Source organism: Lepidothrix coronata, unplaced genomic scaffold (genome assembly GCF_001604755.1).
Source record: "Lepidothrix coronata isolate B3197 unplaced genomic scaffold, Lepidothrix_coronata-1.0 Scaffold30, whole genome shotgun sequence".
Taxonomy (NCBI): domain Eukaryota; kingdom Metazoa; phylum Chordata; class Aves; order Passeriformes; family Pipridae; genus Lepidothrix; species Lepidothrix coronata.
This window is the reverse complement of record NW_016690210.1, coordinates 175133-187134: the sequence shown is the minus strand read 5'-3', so window position 1 is coordinate 187134 and position 12002 is coordinate 175133. Positions and strand designations below refer to the sequence as shown.

Below are 12002 nucleotides of genomic sequence, written 5' to 3'. Positions count from 1 at the left end.
CCAAAGTCTCGCTTGCTGCTGCTCGTGGTTGGGGCACCTCTAAAATCTTTTATTCCCAGTGATTTTGGTGATATTTTATGAACTTTCCCCCCTTCCAAATCTGCATCAAAAGTAGTGTGGGCAGGAGGTGAGGGGGGATTCTGCCCCTCTACCCCCTCACATGAGACCCCCCTGCAGAGCTGCTCCAGCCCTGGGGAACAGCACAGGAAGGACATGGAGCTGCTGGAGAGAGTCCAGAGGAGGCACCAAGAGGATCCCAGGGCTGGAGCAGCTCTGCTGGGAGGAAAGGCTGGGAGAGCTGGGATTGTTCAGCCTGGAGAAGAGAAGCTTTGGGGTGACCTGACTGTGGCCTTGCAGGACCTGAAGGAGCCGACAAAAATATGGAGAGAAACTATTTGCAAGGGCCTGGAGGGACAGGACAAGGGGCAATGGCTTCAAACTGTTCCTCTTGCTATAAATTGTTGACTATTTGCTTCTGCCATGGGCAGCTGATCAACAGGAATGCACTGGATTGTGAGGATAGAGATGATAATATTTCATTATGCATCAGGTGAACACAATATTATCTGTAGAATTTCACAGAGTTATGGAATGGTTTGGGTTGGAAGGGACCTTAAAGCTCATCTCGTTCCAACCCCTGCCATAGGCAGGGACACCTTCTACTAGCCCAGGTTGCTCAGAGCCTCCTCTAACCTGGCCTTGAACACTTCCAGGGATGGGACATCCACAATTCCTCTGGTCAACTCTTACCCTCTAGCTGGAAACGATCTAGAACAGTCTTTTATTATTTTAATGGACTAGCAGCCAGCGATGGTGGAACTTAAGCTTTGCTGAAAGTGAAAATGGCATTGATGAAAGAATATCCTGCTCACCACCACTTTCCAAGTAATCTATGCCCAAGCAATTTGAATTCTTCCCATGCCATCAGACACAAGGGACACAAACAAGCTCCTGCGATCTCATCCGTTCTGGGAAAGTCTTTGCTTGTCCTCTGGGTTGTTACATCCTCCATTCCCCCCTCTGAGTGCTGATTGCTGGAGACATTCTTTTGGTTGCCCAGTGCTTTGTGCCACCCCCAGCAAAGGTTTGCTTTGTACTTTTACACTTAGTGTGTGTCCCATGTCTTTGCTCTGACTAAACCATGGCAATGGGGAGCCTTAAGCCAAAGCACAGTTTCTGCTTGGTTTATTGTTATTGTCATAATAAGAAACATCTTGCCTTTTCCTTATGCAGCATAATTCCATGTAATTTACTGTTTTACCTCAGCATTAATTCTTTACACAGCCCTTGCCTGATTTTTGCTTTCAGACCTGGTGCTGCCTGACCCTCCTGAAGAAGAATTGCTATGCCTGGTTTAAAAGTTACATCTACAGCCATAAGCAGGGGAGCACAGAATCTATAGCTCTGTTTGCCTTATCTCCTCAGAGGCACTATCCATGTGCAGCTATTCCAGGAGCAGTATCCACTGCAGTGCCTGTGTCCAAAGGGGACAAGCTGACACTGGAATTGCAGCTGACAGCACTTGAGTTCACTGCCTGTCAGAGCATGTGATGAAACTCCTGGTACTGCCTTGTGCAGATTTTATTAACCATTTATACAAATATTATTCTCCCACTTCCTCCAAAAAATCCTTTCTGCCACCTGAACATGTTCTGCACATAAATGCTAAGTAGCCATTAATAAAATTATCTCTGTTTGAAAAGTTAAAATAAGAATGTAAATAAGCACCTCTGTGCTCTGTCAGCTCTATGGGTTTTGACCACTTTGGATTAGTGGTTCCATTCAAAGTGATGTGCTTTTTTCAGTTCACCATAAATCTCTATTTTTGTCATAAAAATGTACACCATTTTATTCTTGTTATTTGTTACAAGCAAGCATAGATACTTTTTTTATTTACACAGGAAAGCTTGACCCTGAGATTAGCTCAGTTGGTTAAAACATGGTGATAACACCAGGGTTGTGGGATCAACCCCCATATGGGCCATTTATATTTAAGAGTTTGACTCAGTGATCTTTGTGGGTTCTTTCCAACTCAAACAATCTGGGAAATTTTATTCTTATTCATGCAAATAAATTCTTCCAGGATAACAGGCTATCACTCTGCTTCAGCTCTTCTCTTTTATTAGATTATAGAAATACATAATCCATGATTTATTTCTCATTTCATTTCCTGTCTCAGACTGATTTACACCAGTTGGTGTCATTTAAATTCAGGTGTTCAGATGTCTGATGTGTGGAAGACATGGTTTCAAATCACAGGATGGCTCATATGTCAGAATTACCTTGATGCATCATTCTGGCTAAGTCAGATGGCAAGTTCTTCAAGTGTTGCTTAGGAGTAGCATTCCTTTATTAGGGAATTATACTGAGTATTACGTCTTCGGAGTAAAGGGATGGGATACAGGCTTGATGCCTGCATTCTAGGTCTGTACAGAACTATTCAAAGGGAATAAGGGCCAGGAAGGATTTTTAGGTGTCACAGGAACTATGTCTAATACGTTTTAATTGTATCTAACATGTTATTCCTGGTCCAACTTCAACGTCATTCTGTAATGTGGGAAATATTGAAGCGCAGGAGTTGAGCTGTACTGGATTTTCTTGAGCTTTCACTCATATTTGTATGTTATATATCAATAATGGCCATAAACTAAAACACAAGTTCCATTCAACATGAGGAAAATCTTCTTTCCGTGGGGGATGAAGAGCACTGGAACAGCTGCCCAGGGAGGGCATGGAGTCTCCCTCTCTGGAGATATTCCAAACCCACCTGGACACGTTCCTGTGTCACCTGCTCCAGGTGACCCTGCCTTGGCAGGAGGGTTGGACTGGATGATCTCCAGAGGTCCCTTCCAACCCTGATGGTTCCATGGTTCTGATTCTGTGATATTTAATTATCCCTCAGCTTTAAAGAACAGGGACAGAGAGAAACGTGGCTCATGGAGAGCTAAATGTCAAACGTAATTAGCAGGAAAAAGGAGGCTCTTGCATGTTGAGGAGAATATGTACTTTCTCAGACCTGTGCTGACTTCAGGCAGGATTAGCTTAGGCATCTGTACACCACACTCATGGATCTGGGAGCAGAGTGGGAGGCTTCCTGCTGAGCCTCATTCCCTAGATGGAGGTATCAGTGCTTCCAGGGAGGAAAGAAAGGAGCTGGGGGTGGGTGTATGGGGGGGATGGCAGCACTCTGGGTGCTGAAAAGTGTGAGGACTGCTGGAGTAGTGGATCCAGCTTCAAGAACTTCTAACTTTCAGGAAGAATTTCTTCACTGAAAGGGTGGTCAGGCCTTGGACAGGGTTGCCCAGGGAGGTGGTGGAGTCCCCATTCCTGGAGGTGTCCAAGGAACGACTGGACATGTCAGTGCTCCAGTCTAGCTGACAAAGTGGTGATTGGCCAAAGGTTGGACTTGACCCTGGAGTCTTTCCCAACCTAAATGATCCTGGGATTCTGTAAACTTTACATACTCACGTGAGTTCTTCTTGTAACAACAATTTTCTTTTTAAAGAAGGAATTCAGTTTTTCCTCTGTCCTACCCAGATAAAAAAGAAGCAACAAGAAGTCGTGGGCTTTTTGGAGGCCAACAAGATTGACTTTCAGCAGATGGACATAGCAGGGGATGAGGACAACAGGAAATGGATGAGAGAGAATGTCCCAGGTGAAAAAAAGCCTCAAAATGGAATTCCCCTCCCTCCACAGATCTTCAATGAGGAGCGATACTGTGGGGTAAGAAACTGTTTGGATGCTTAAATACCTTCAGAGAGTTGTTTTCCATAGGAAGTGACTCTTTTCCATTAGTAAGAAGTGTCAAGCAAACTCCTTAAGACAATTTGAGACTCACCGTGAAAGAACAATCCTTAAGAAGCACTTTTTAAGCACAGAAAAGCAAAAAAAAACCCCAAAAGATTATTTTCAAGAGCAGAGTACACATGGAGGGAAAATGTTAAATTAATTTTGCATGGGAAGTGCTAATATTTTGTTTGTTTGACACAGACTCATCTGGGCTGTCAAGTAGACATCTGAGGCACCAGAGGCTGTGACCAGGAATCTTTCTTTTCCATTATATCATGCAAATAAATAGGAATGATTGTATGCTGGAATAGTTTTAGTATGTGGTTTGAATTGTTGAAATTACATTGCTTATTCAATTAACATCCATCTCTTCATAACAGACTCATCAGATACTTTTGTATTTTCATATGTGCTTGTAACAGCTTCTTTCTCTCGAGACAGTTTGTTCAAATCACAGATAGATAGGACTGTGCCAGCCTGAATATTAGGACTCTGAATCAAAGGAGATAATCTGAGGCCTTGTTTTCCTCATAGTCTGGGTGGAAATACAAAGTCTGGAAAGTGCTGTGATATGATCACTGGAATGAACCTGCAAAGCACCCTGAAATGCAGCTCACATAGTGAGCCCAGTTTTAAGTTACTGCACAAATCCAGTGTGAACTACTGCAAGGTTGTACTGGGAGAGCAGGGATTTACATGCCACTAAGTTTTCAGAACTAATTTCAGTGCTCCCAGAGCAAAAGTTGGTAGTACAAATGTGGAGTGCAGTTTTTTCCCCCATTTTCTCACAGGATTCTTAAAAGAGAAGTTGGGGTGTTGGAGTTCCTGTGCATTTCAGCACTCAGTCTGCACCAATGAAAAGTATAATTTGATATATCTTACTCTGGGGTTTGTGGCAGCCAATGCTGCAATAAATATTTCTGGTGTTCCCTGGAGAGTTTATACAGGGAATTAAAGAGTAATTGCCTTATAAAGTGCTGCAGCTGGTCAGCCTTGCCAGTAAATAGTAAATACAAAGTTTTTATTCCGTGTCTGAAGCTATTTCAGGAAGCCAAATAATCTACATCTGGAAATAAACTTAAGTGAAGAAATAGTCCTTTTGCAAAGACACCTCAATGGGGGAAGGAACTGCAGCTACTGATTTAAAAAACTAAATCAAAATTACAATTAGCCTAGAACTCTCCAGAATTCTAATGTACCCAGCTCCCAAAGCTCATAGCTAATGATCCCAGTGGGTGCATAACAGAGACGGATTCATGGCATCATTATTTCCAAATAAATGAGGTAATGAGAGCCATATCAGCTCATGAGCCTGTCCCTGTTGCCCAGGGGAAGGTGCCTCAGGGGAGCTGCACAGTGAGTGTGACGTGGGATGATGTGGCTGGTGGAGAATTTGCAAATTTGTATTTGTAAACGGGAATCATATCCTCTATTAATCTCCATTTTGCTGTGCTTGACATGTCAAACTCTTCCCATCTCTTTTTTTTGGATAGGATATTTTCTCTTTCATTTTCTCAGCTTTCTCTTCCTGCTGATTTTTTCTCTCTTCATTCCCAGGTAGGACTCTTTTTGTAGGTCAAATCTGATACATTTCATTTTTGCTCATTCTTCTTTCTGAGCTCACTCTTTTCCTCCCTCACCCTGAGAAAGAGAAATTTGGAGAGAGACACGACAACCTTCAAATATTATTGGTGTGAATTCAGCATTGGCCCTGCTTCGAGCAGGAGGTTGGACTAGATGATCTCCTGAGGTTTATTCCCACATGAATTATCCCATGCTTCCAGGATTTTGTAGAATATCTCCTGCTCCACTCCCACTAGAGGTGGGACAAGATGTATGAGGGAAAAATGCAGCAAAGAAAGTTGAAGTCAGATGTCAGAAAATAAGCAGTTTTCAGGGGACTGACTAATTATCTCATTGAAGGTCTTTGCCAATGGATCAGGGAAACACCTGCCAGGAACAGTGTAGTGATTCTTGCCTCGGAGAAATGGTCCTTTGAGACCTTCTCCAATGTCCTCTCTTGCACTTCAGTGACATTTTGGGAGTGGTGGTGGTGAGGACAGAGGGGATACTGGGGACAGGTGAGGAGTCTTCTTTTTCATGCTGGAATAGAGTGACATAATGAGCAAGAGAATGCAGTCCCGCTGCTAACCTGCTTTTCTGCTGATATTTTTATGGATGTTCTGGAAGACCACTTCCCAACTCGTTCTGTAAACTGGGGGTTTCCTAGGGATGCATTTTCATGAAGGTACATCGACTAGGAGCAGCTTTTCCTTGAGGTCAGAGAAGCTTAAGACTGTCTTATAAATAACTCAAATCTTATTTTTCTCTCAGATTTTTGCTATTGCCACTTGAAGAAATAGATTACAAATGGATTCATTTTGTATGCCCAGCTACAGCACCAATTTCAAGTATCCATCCTAATCCATCAGTGTTGGCAAATATGTCCTTATTTGATCTTTTTCTTAAGCTGCTTCTTTGCTCATGTCTAGACAGAGTCTGCATCTGTGTCACTTGCTAAATATATTGAGCACTCTGTTGCTCTTGTCTTTGCTTTTGCTTAACAAAAAAACCTCCAGAAAACTAGGAAAGAAATGGAATGTACACTTCTGCTTTTCTTTGTGAGCTGAAATCTAGGCTATTCTCTGTAAACTGAAAACTGTAGTAAAAAGTTCCCATGAACATACTTTTAAAAAAATCTCTGGATTATTAGATTTTATTTGATGCTGCAGTGTGCACCTGCAGCCCAGAAACCAAACTGGGCTGTATCCAAAGCACTGTGGGCAGCAGGGCAGGGGGGGATTCTGTCCCTCTGCCCCCACAGGTGAGATCTCACCTGCAGAGCTGCCTCCAGCCCTGGGGAACAGCACAGCAAGGACATGGAGCTGCTGGAGAGAGTCCAGAGGAGGCACCAAGATGATCAGAGGGCTGAAGCAGCTCTGCTGGGATGAAAGGCTGGGAGAGCTGGGATTGTTCAACCTGGAGAAGAGAAGCTTTGGGGTGACCTGATTGTGGCCTTGCAGGACCTGAAGGAGCCAACAAGAAAGATGAAGAGAGACTATTTGCAAGGGCCTGGAGTGACAGGACAAGAGGGAATGGCTTCAAACTGAAAGAGTAGGTTTAGTTAGATATCAGGAAAAAATTCTTCTCTGTGAGGGGGGTGAGGCCCTGGCCCAGGTTGCCCAGAGGAGCTGTGGCTGCCCCATCCCTGGAAGTGTCCAAGGCCAGGTTGGACGGGGCTTGGAACAACCTGGGCTAGTGGAAGGTGTCCTTGCCCATGGCAGGGCTTGGAACTGGATGATCTTTAAAGCTGTCCTGCTCTGACAGCAGGCTGGACTACAGCCCTCCAGAGGTCCCTGTATTTCCATATGTTTGGCTGTAGCAGTTACATGAACGATAGAATCACAGATTGCTTTGGGTTGGAAGGGACCTTAAAGTCAGCTGGTGTTGCCTGGGGCTTTGACCACCACAATTCAAAAAGACTCCAAGGGTGGTTTTTCCATGCCCTCTCTGTGCTCTCTGACCTGCTGTCCTACCAGGCATGTGGGGAAGAACTTTCCACTGATGTCCACTTGACAAATGACACCACTACCCTTCTCCTAGACTGTTTACTCCTTCTCATATAGATATATTATTGCTTACCTGAAACAAATTGTTACTGCTCATTTTTCCTACTGCCTGCCTTGGCAACGTTTGCTTTGGTCAGCATTAGGAGAGCAAGAGTGCAAACATGCAACAGAAAAACCATTCCATGATCACTGTAATCATTCCTTTATCCCTTACCTAATACATAACAGCTTCCTCCTCAGTGTGAGGAAACATGTGACCTTCCATTTACTACGAGATGCCACCTTTCCTGTGGATGTCATTGCACATTCCCTGCTGCCAAAGAACATCTTATATGATAGGAGATGTATCCCCTTCTGATAAGGAGTTGTCTGGTCATTCACACCTCTTGCTTTAGCCCTCAGCTCTGGTTATCTCCAAGGCTGAGTGTTTCTGGTGATTTTTAATACACTTGCCATCTGCTGCTTTTCCTCAAAATGATGTATAAAATATCGAGTCCACTTTGTGGCCTTTCCTTATTACTGTCTTCTCCTGTTTCCCAGCTCTTGACATGTCATGCCATAGTTTGCTCAGGCTGCTTTAGGAGTTTTTTGTGCGTGGGGGACACAAGTCTCCTGTGTTTTCATGGCCATGTCAAATTCCAGGCCCTTGGAATCTGCAGAAAATCCTCGTTTTCTTGTTTGCTGTGTTACTCTTGAGTTCATGGGTGAGGCTGCAGACCCTGCCTGGGTTAGATGAGAAGAAGAATCCCAGAGCAACAGGAAAGCAGCAAACAGATCCTTTGAGCAGTGGGTGGCCTGGGGCAGCAGCAGGTTTTCTGCCTGCTCAGGACAAAATGTGCTCCAGGGCTTCTCCCAGCCAGGCAGTTCCCACTGCCTGTGACTGTGTGAAAGCCAATCTGTCCCCCAGACAAATGGGTGAAATGGGCTGTCGTTTATCATGCCTGTTAAGCTCTTCCAAACTGAACTGAAATGTCACTGAGTCCAGTCTTGTTGACATTAAGGTGACTGCTAAACCATCCACTCCAGCTTTTCCCTGGGATTATTCTTGGCCAGCAATTTATTCTCTGGAAACACTGAAAGGGTGCAATAAAACAACTGGGGTCTAACCCAGCTTTACAAACAAGTCTCAAGGATGACTCAGCACCTTATTATTTACAGGCTGCTATTTCTGGAGTTATTTGGGATTAAAGGAAGGATGATAACATGCTCAAGGCAGTAGTGCAGGACTCAGCAGATGGGTTCAGTCCCCTGTCCTAGACCTGGTGTGATTGTGGGCCACAGTTTCTGCTGAGACCTTAAGCACACATTGATTTTCACCTGTGTAAGATGTGAGTCCTGAGCTTTCCAGTAACAAAACAGAGCTTCCTTAACTGATAGGTGAAAACAGTAAACACCCTAAAAGTTCTAGAGGCAGGACAGGAGGCCTCCCTCCCATCTTCCCAGTTATATTAGCACTGAAAACAAGCATTTAACATAAGGATTTATCTGTTCACGTGTGGACAAGACATTTTGGTTGACAGAAACATGGCAGAGGGAACAGCACAGCCCTCTGCTAAGTTGGTCTGAAAAATATCTACATTTCCTAAGCAGGGTGCCTTGCTTTAAAATAAAGTTTCCTTGTCATCATTTCAGCCATGCTATCATGTTGAGTGTTGTCTTTTATTTGAGGGCCTGTTTTGTGTTCTTACTCACAGCAAGTTTCATTCTAACAGTGAAGTGGGAATAGTTTTGCCTGGGAGTGCACAGCTGAGGCACATTAAAACGAGACACTTAATTTTATCTGATTCTGACATCCATGGGATATAATTAAAGTGTAACTCTCTGGAGAGATTTGCCCATTTATTAATTTTATTGCCTATATGAAACTCCCTTTATCTGTGTTTTCTTCCTGGGGCTTAGATAATGCAGGCAGAAGTACAAATTCATGGTCATTCCCATCAATATAAGATTTACCTGGGTTGGTCTCTTCCTCCTGTGCTTTTTATTTGATTTTTGATGCCAATTCTCTTATTTGTTTGTCGTTCTTTTTTTTTTTTTAGGATTTTGAATCCTTTTTCTCTGCGAAGGAAGAAAATATTATTTATTCATTCCTGGGCCTTGCTCCTCCTCCAGGCACCAAGGTATGCACTGCTGTCCTTCCACGGGGATCATTTATTTGATTTTAATAAAAGATGAACATAGGCAGTGACTCAGCATGTCACAAGCAATACTTTAGATTCTGGTGCAGCAAAGGGTTGTCAGGGGGGGAAAAAACAGTGACTGGTTCAGTAAATACTAGAAAATCCTTCTTTCTTCCCTTCTTTCACTGCAGGCTTGTTACCATGGCTCCAGCTGATGGTTTTGTTGTTGTTGACACAAAGCAGTATTTTATCATGTTCAGCTTTTAAATGATGCAGAATTTCCTGATGCAGTTTCTAGACTGTTTTACAAGAAACCTTCCCTTCCCCTGAGGGCACCAAACAGGGTTTGTCCTGTCCCCCAACAGCAGGGCTGGGGGCTGAGGAGATAAAGGCTCACCCAGGACTTCACCAAGTCTCTCTGGCAGATCTACCCATGGTTCTCCATCCACTGTATTTTCACAATGTTCTAATATATTTCTGGCAAAAGAAAAACGTGTTATTTTGGTTTTTTTTTTTCCCCCCACATTTTTTTCACTGTGTTCTTTTTAGCCATCAGTGTGTTTTCTTTTTATCAGAGTCTTCTTCTAATTAGAAGTTTCATAACAGAGAGCACTATAGCTCCCTTCTCCCGAGATCGTGTTAGAGGATAATAAAATATCGCCACCTTTTGTGGGTGATTCAACAAAAGAAATGAATCAGGAGAGTGAGGAGAGAACTCTGCTGTGTTGTGGTGACCTGGCTGAGGAGCTGCCTTGGAGCAGGGGATCTGCCTTCTGGTCCAGCTCTGCTGCCAACTGTGCAGCAACTCGGAGTGAGACACCATTGTAAATGTCCCTGTTTATCCTCTGCTGTAAAAGCAGAGAGGAAAAGGAACCTCTGCTGAGTGCTTTGAGAGCTACAGCTGAAAAGGCACCCAGGGGAGAGCCCCAGTTGTTATAAATGTCTCTGACACTGAGTCCCTGTGTGATAAGGAGAGTCATTTAAACTTTCTGCTTTAGCTGTGCCATCTCCCAACCAGGGAAATAAAAATGACTCGCCTACCTCACAAAGGTCTTGTGAGAATTCATTTAATTAACATCCACAAAGCCATGAAAGGCTTAAAGGACTGCAGGTACTCCATATTATAACCATTATAAAAGATATGTGGAAAATCAATGAGATAAAGAAAATTGCATTTCCCCATCTTCCCACTTCATAGATTATCTGCTCCTTCATGCAAGGCTCAGTTAGATACCATGTCTACGAAGCAAAGTAATAATTTTTTAGAATTCATTCCTTCCCAGCTGACAGCAGAGGCTGTTACGGTTTCTACTTCGTGACAACCTTGTAAATGCTGAAAATAATATGTTTGGTACATTCTGCTGGGCAGATTCCTGCTAGTGCAAGTGTGGTTTACACTGATTAACTGCTCCTTGGTGGTGGCTCCAGCCCAGAAAGTGGAAATAAGTGGCAGTGTTTGTAAAAAATCCATGTAAAAAGTAGAATTTCTACTGCCTCCCTTTTAGAATCTGTTCCTGTTTGAGAGACACAGGCAAGTGTTCTAGCATTTCTTGCAGAGGTGTTTCTCAGCACCTCTGCATGAGGGGTTGGCTGTGCTTTGTCACACAAATAACCTTCCCCCTCGCTCAGCTGTCACCTCGACTTAGCACAAGCACAATGGATGGCTCGTGACAGTGACTTCCAGCAGCAGAAATCTGGGATAATAAGCCAGGTGTGGAAGGGATGGTGATGATGACACATGTGACAGAGTTTCCTTCTAATCCCTTCTTAAATAATAGTATATTTTTTTGTCTGGAATGTGGTGATACTTTATAAAAGAAGCAAACTGTAAAGCATGAAATCACCACAGGTCAGAAAACATTTGCTTTCTAGGCATTTTTACTAGGGATTAATCTTTATAAGATTAATATGAATGTTTTATACTCTTCTCTTAAAAGGTTCTATTTCTTTTTCCACCCATCCTCTGTCTCATACTGCACCAGGAGTAGAGAAGCTCTTTAATGACCTCGATGCTGTTTCACAGCACAGTCCTACAGGATCCTGATCCAGGACTGTTTTGAGCCTATTTCCCAAAAGAACCAGATGAGCCTTTTGTGGCTCCCTAACAAATCACAGCTTGCCAACAAAATACTTGTAGTGAAATTCTCTGCCAGTTAATTGCCACTGCTCAGTGCAAAATGCACATTTCAACCCCTCAGATCCTCATTCTGCAGCCCCGACTCCTCCCTGGGTTGTGTGGCTACAACTGGTCACCAGATCCACTTGTTTACACTGAACAGTCACTGCCCAGTGTTGGAGCTGGGACGGTGCCACAGCTCCATGTGCAAGTTGATCCACATTTACAGAGTGACTCTGGTATGTCTGGGACACATCAGGCTTGTCACCAAGGTGCACATTGACTCTGAGACACACGTAAAGAAGCTCTGGATACACACAGATGTAAAGGAGACCCTTCTCACACCAGCAGCAAACACAAAGTAGCCTTTACACGCTGTTGTTTAAGTATTCTCTTACTTATAAAAAT

At 43.5% G+C, this 12002-nt stretch overlaps 1 protein-coding gene across 4 annotated transcripts in view; it reads left to right on the top strand.

Annotated features, from left to right (window-relative positions):
- Positions 1–12002, top strand: part of SH3BGR (SH3 domain binding glutamate rich protein) — a 27865-nt gene that overhangs the window by 4707 nt on the left and 11156 nt on the right. For 3 of the 4 annotated variants that reach the window (XM_017810947.1, XM_017810948.1, XM_017810945.1), the window contains 2 exons: positions 3538–3723; positions 9398–9478. In XM_017810947.1, the coding sequence (XP_017666436.1) occupies positions 3538–3723; positions 9398–9478 (267 nt within the window). Of the gene's footprint in view, positions 1–3505; positions 3724–9397; positions 9479–12002 lie in introns of all 4 variants that reach the window. The other variant, XM_017810946.1, reaches the window with a different exon arrangement.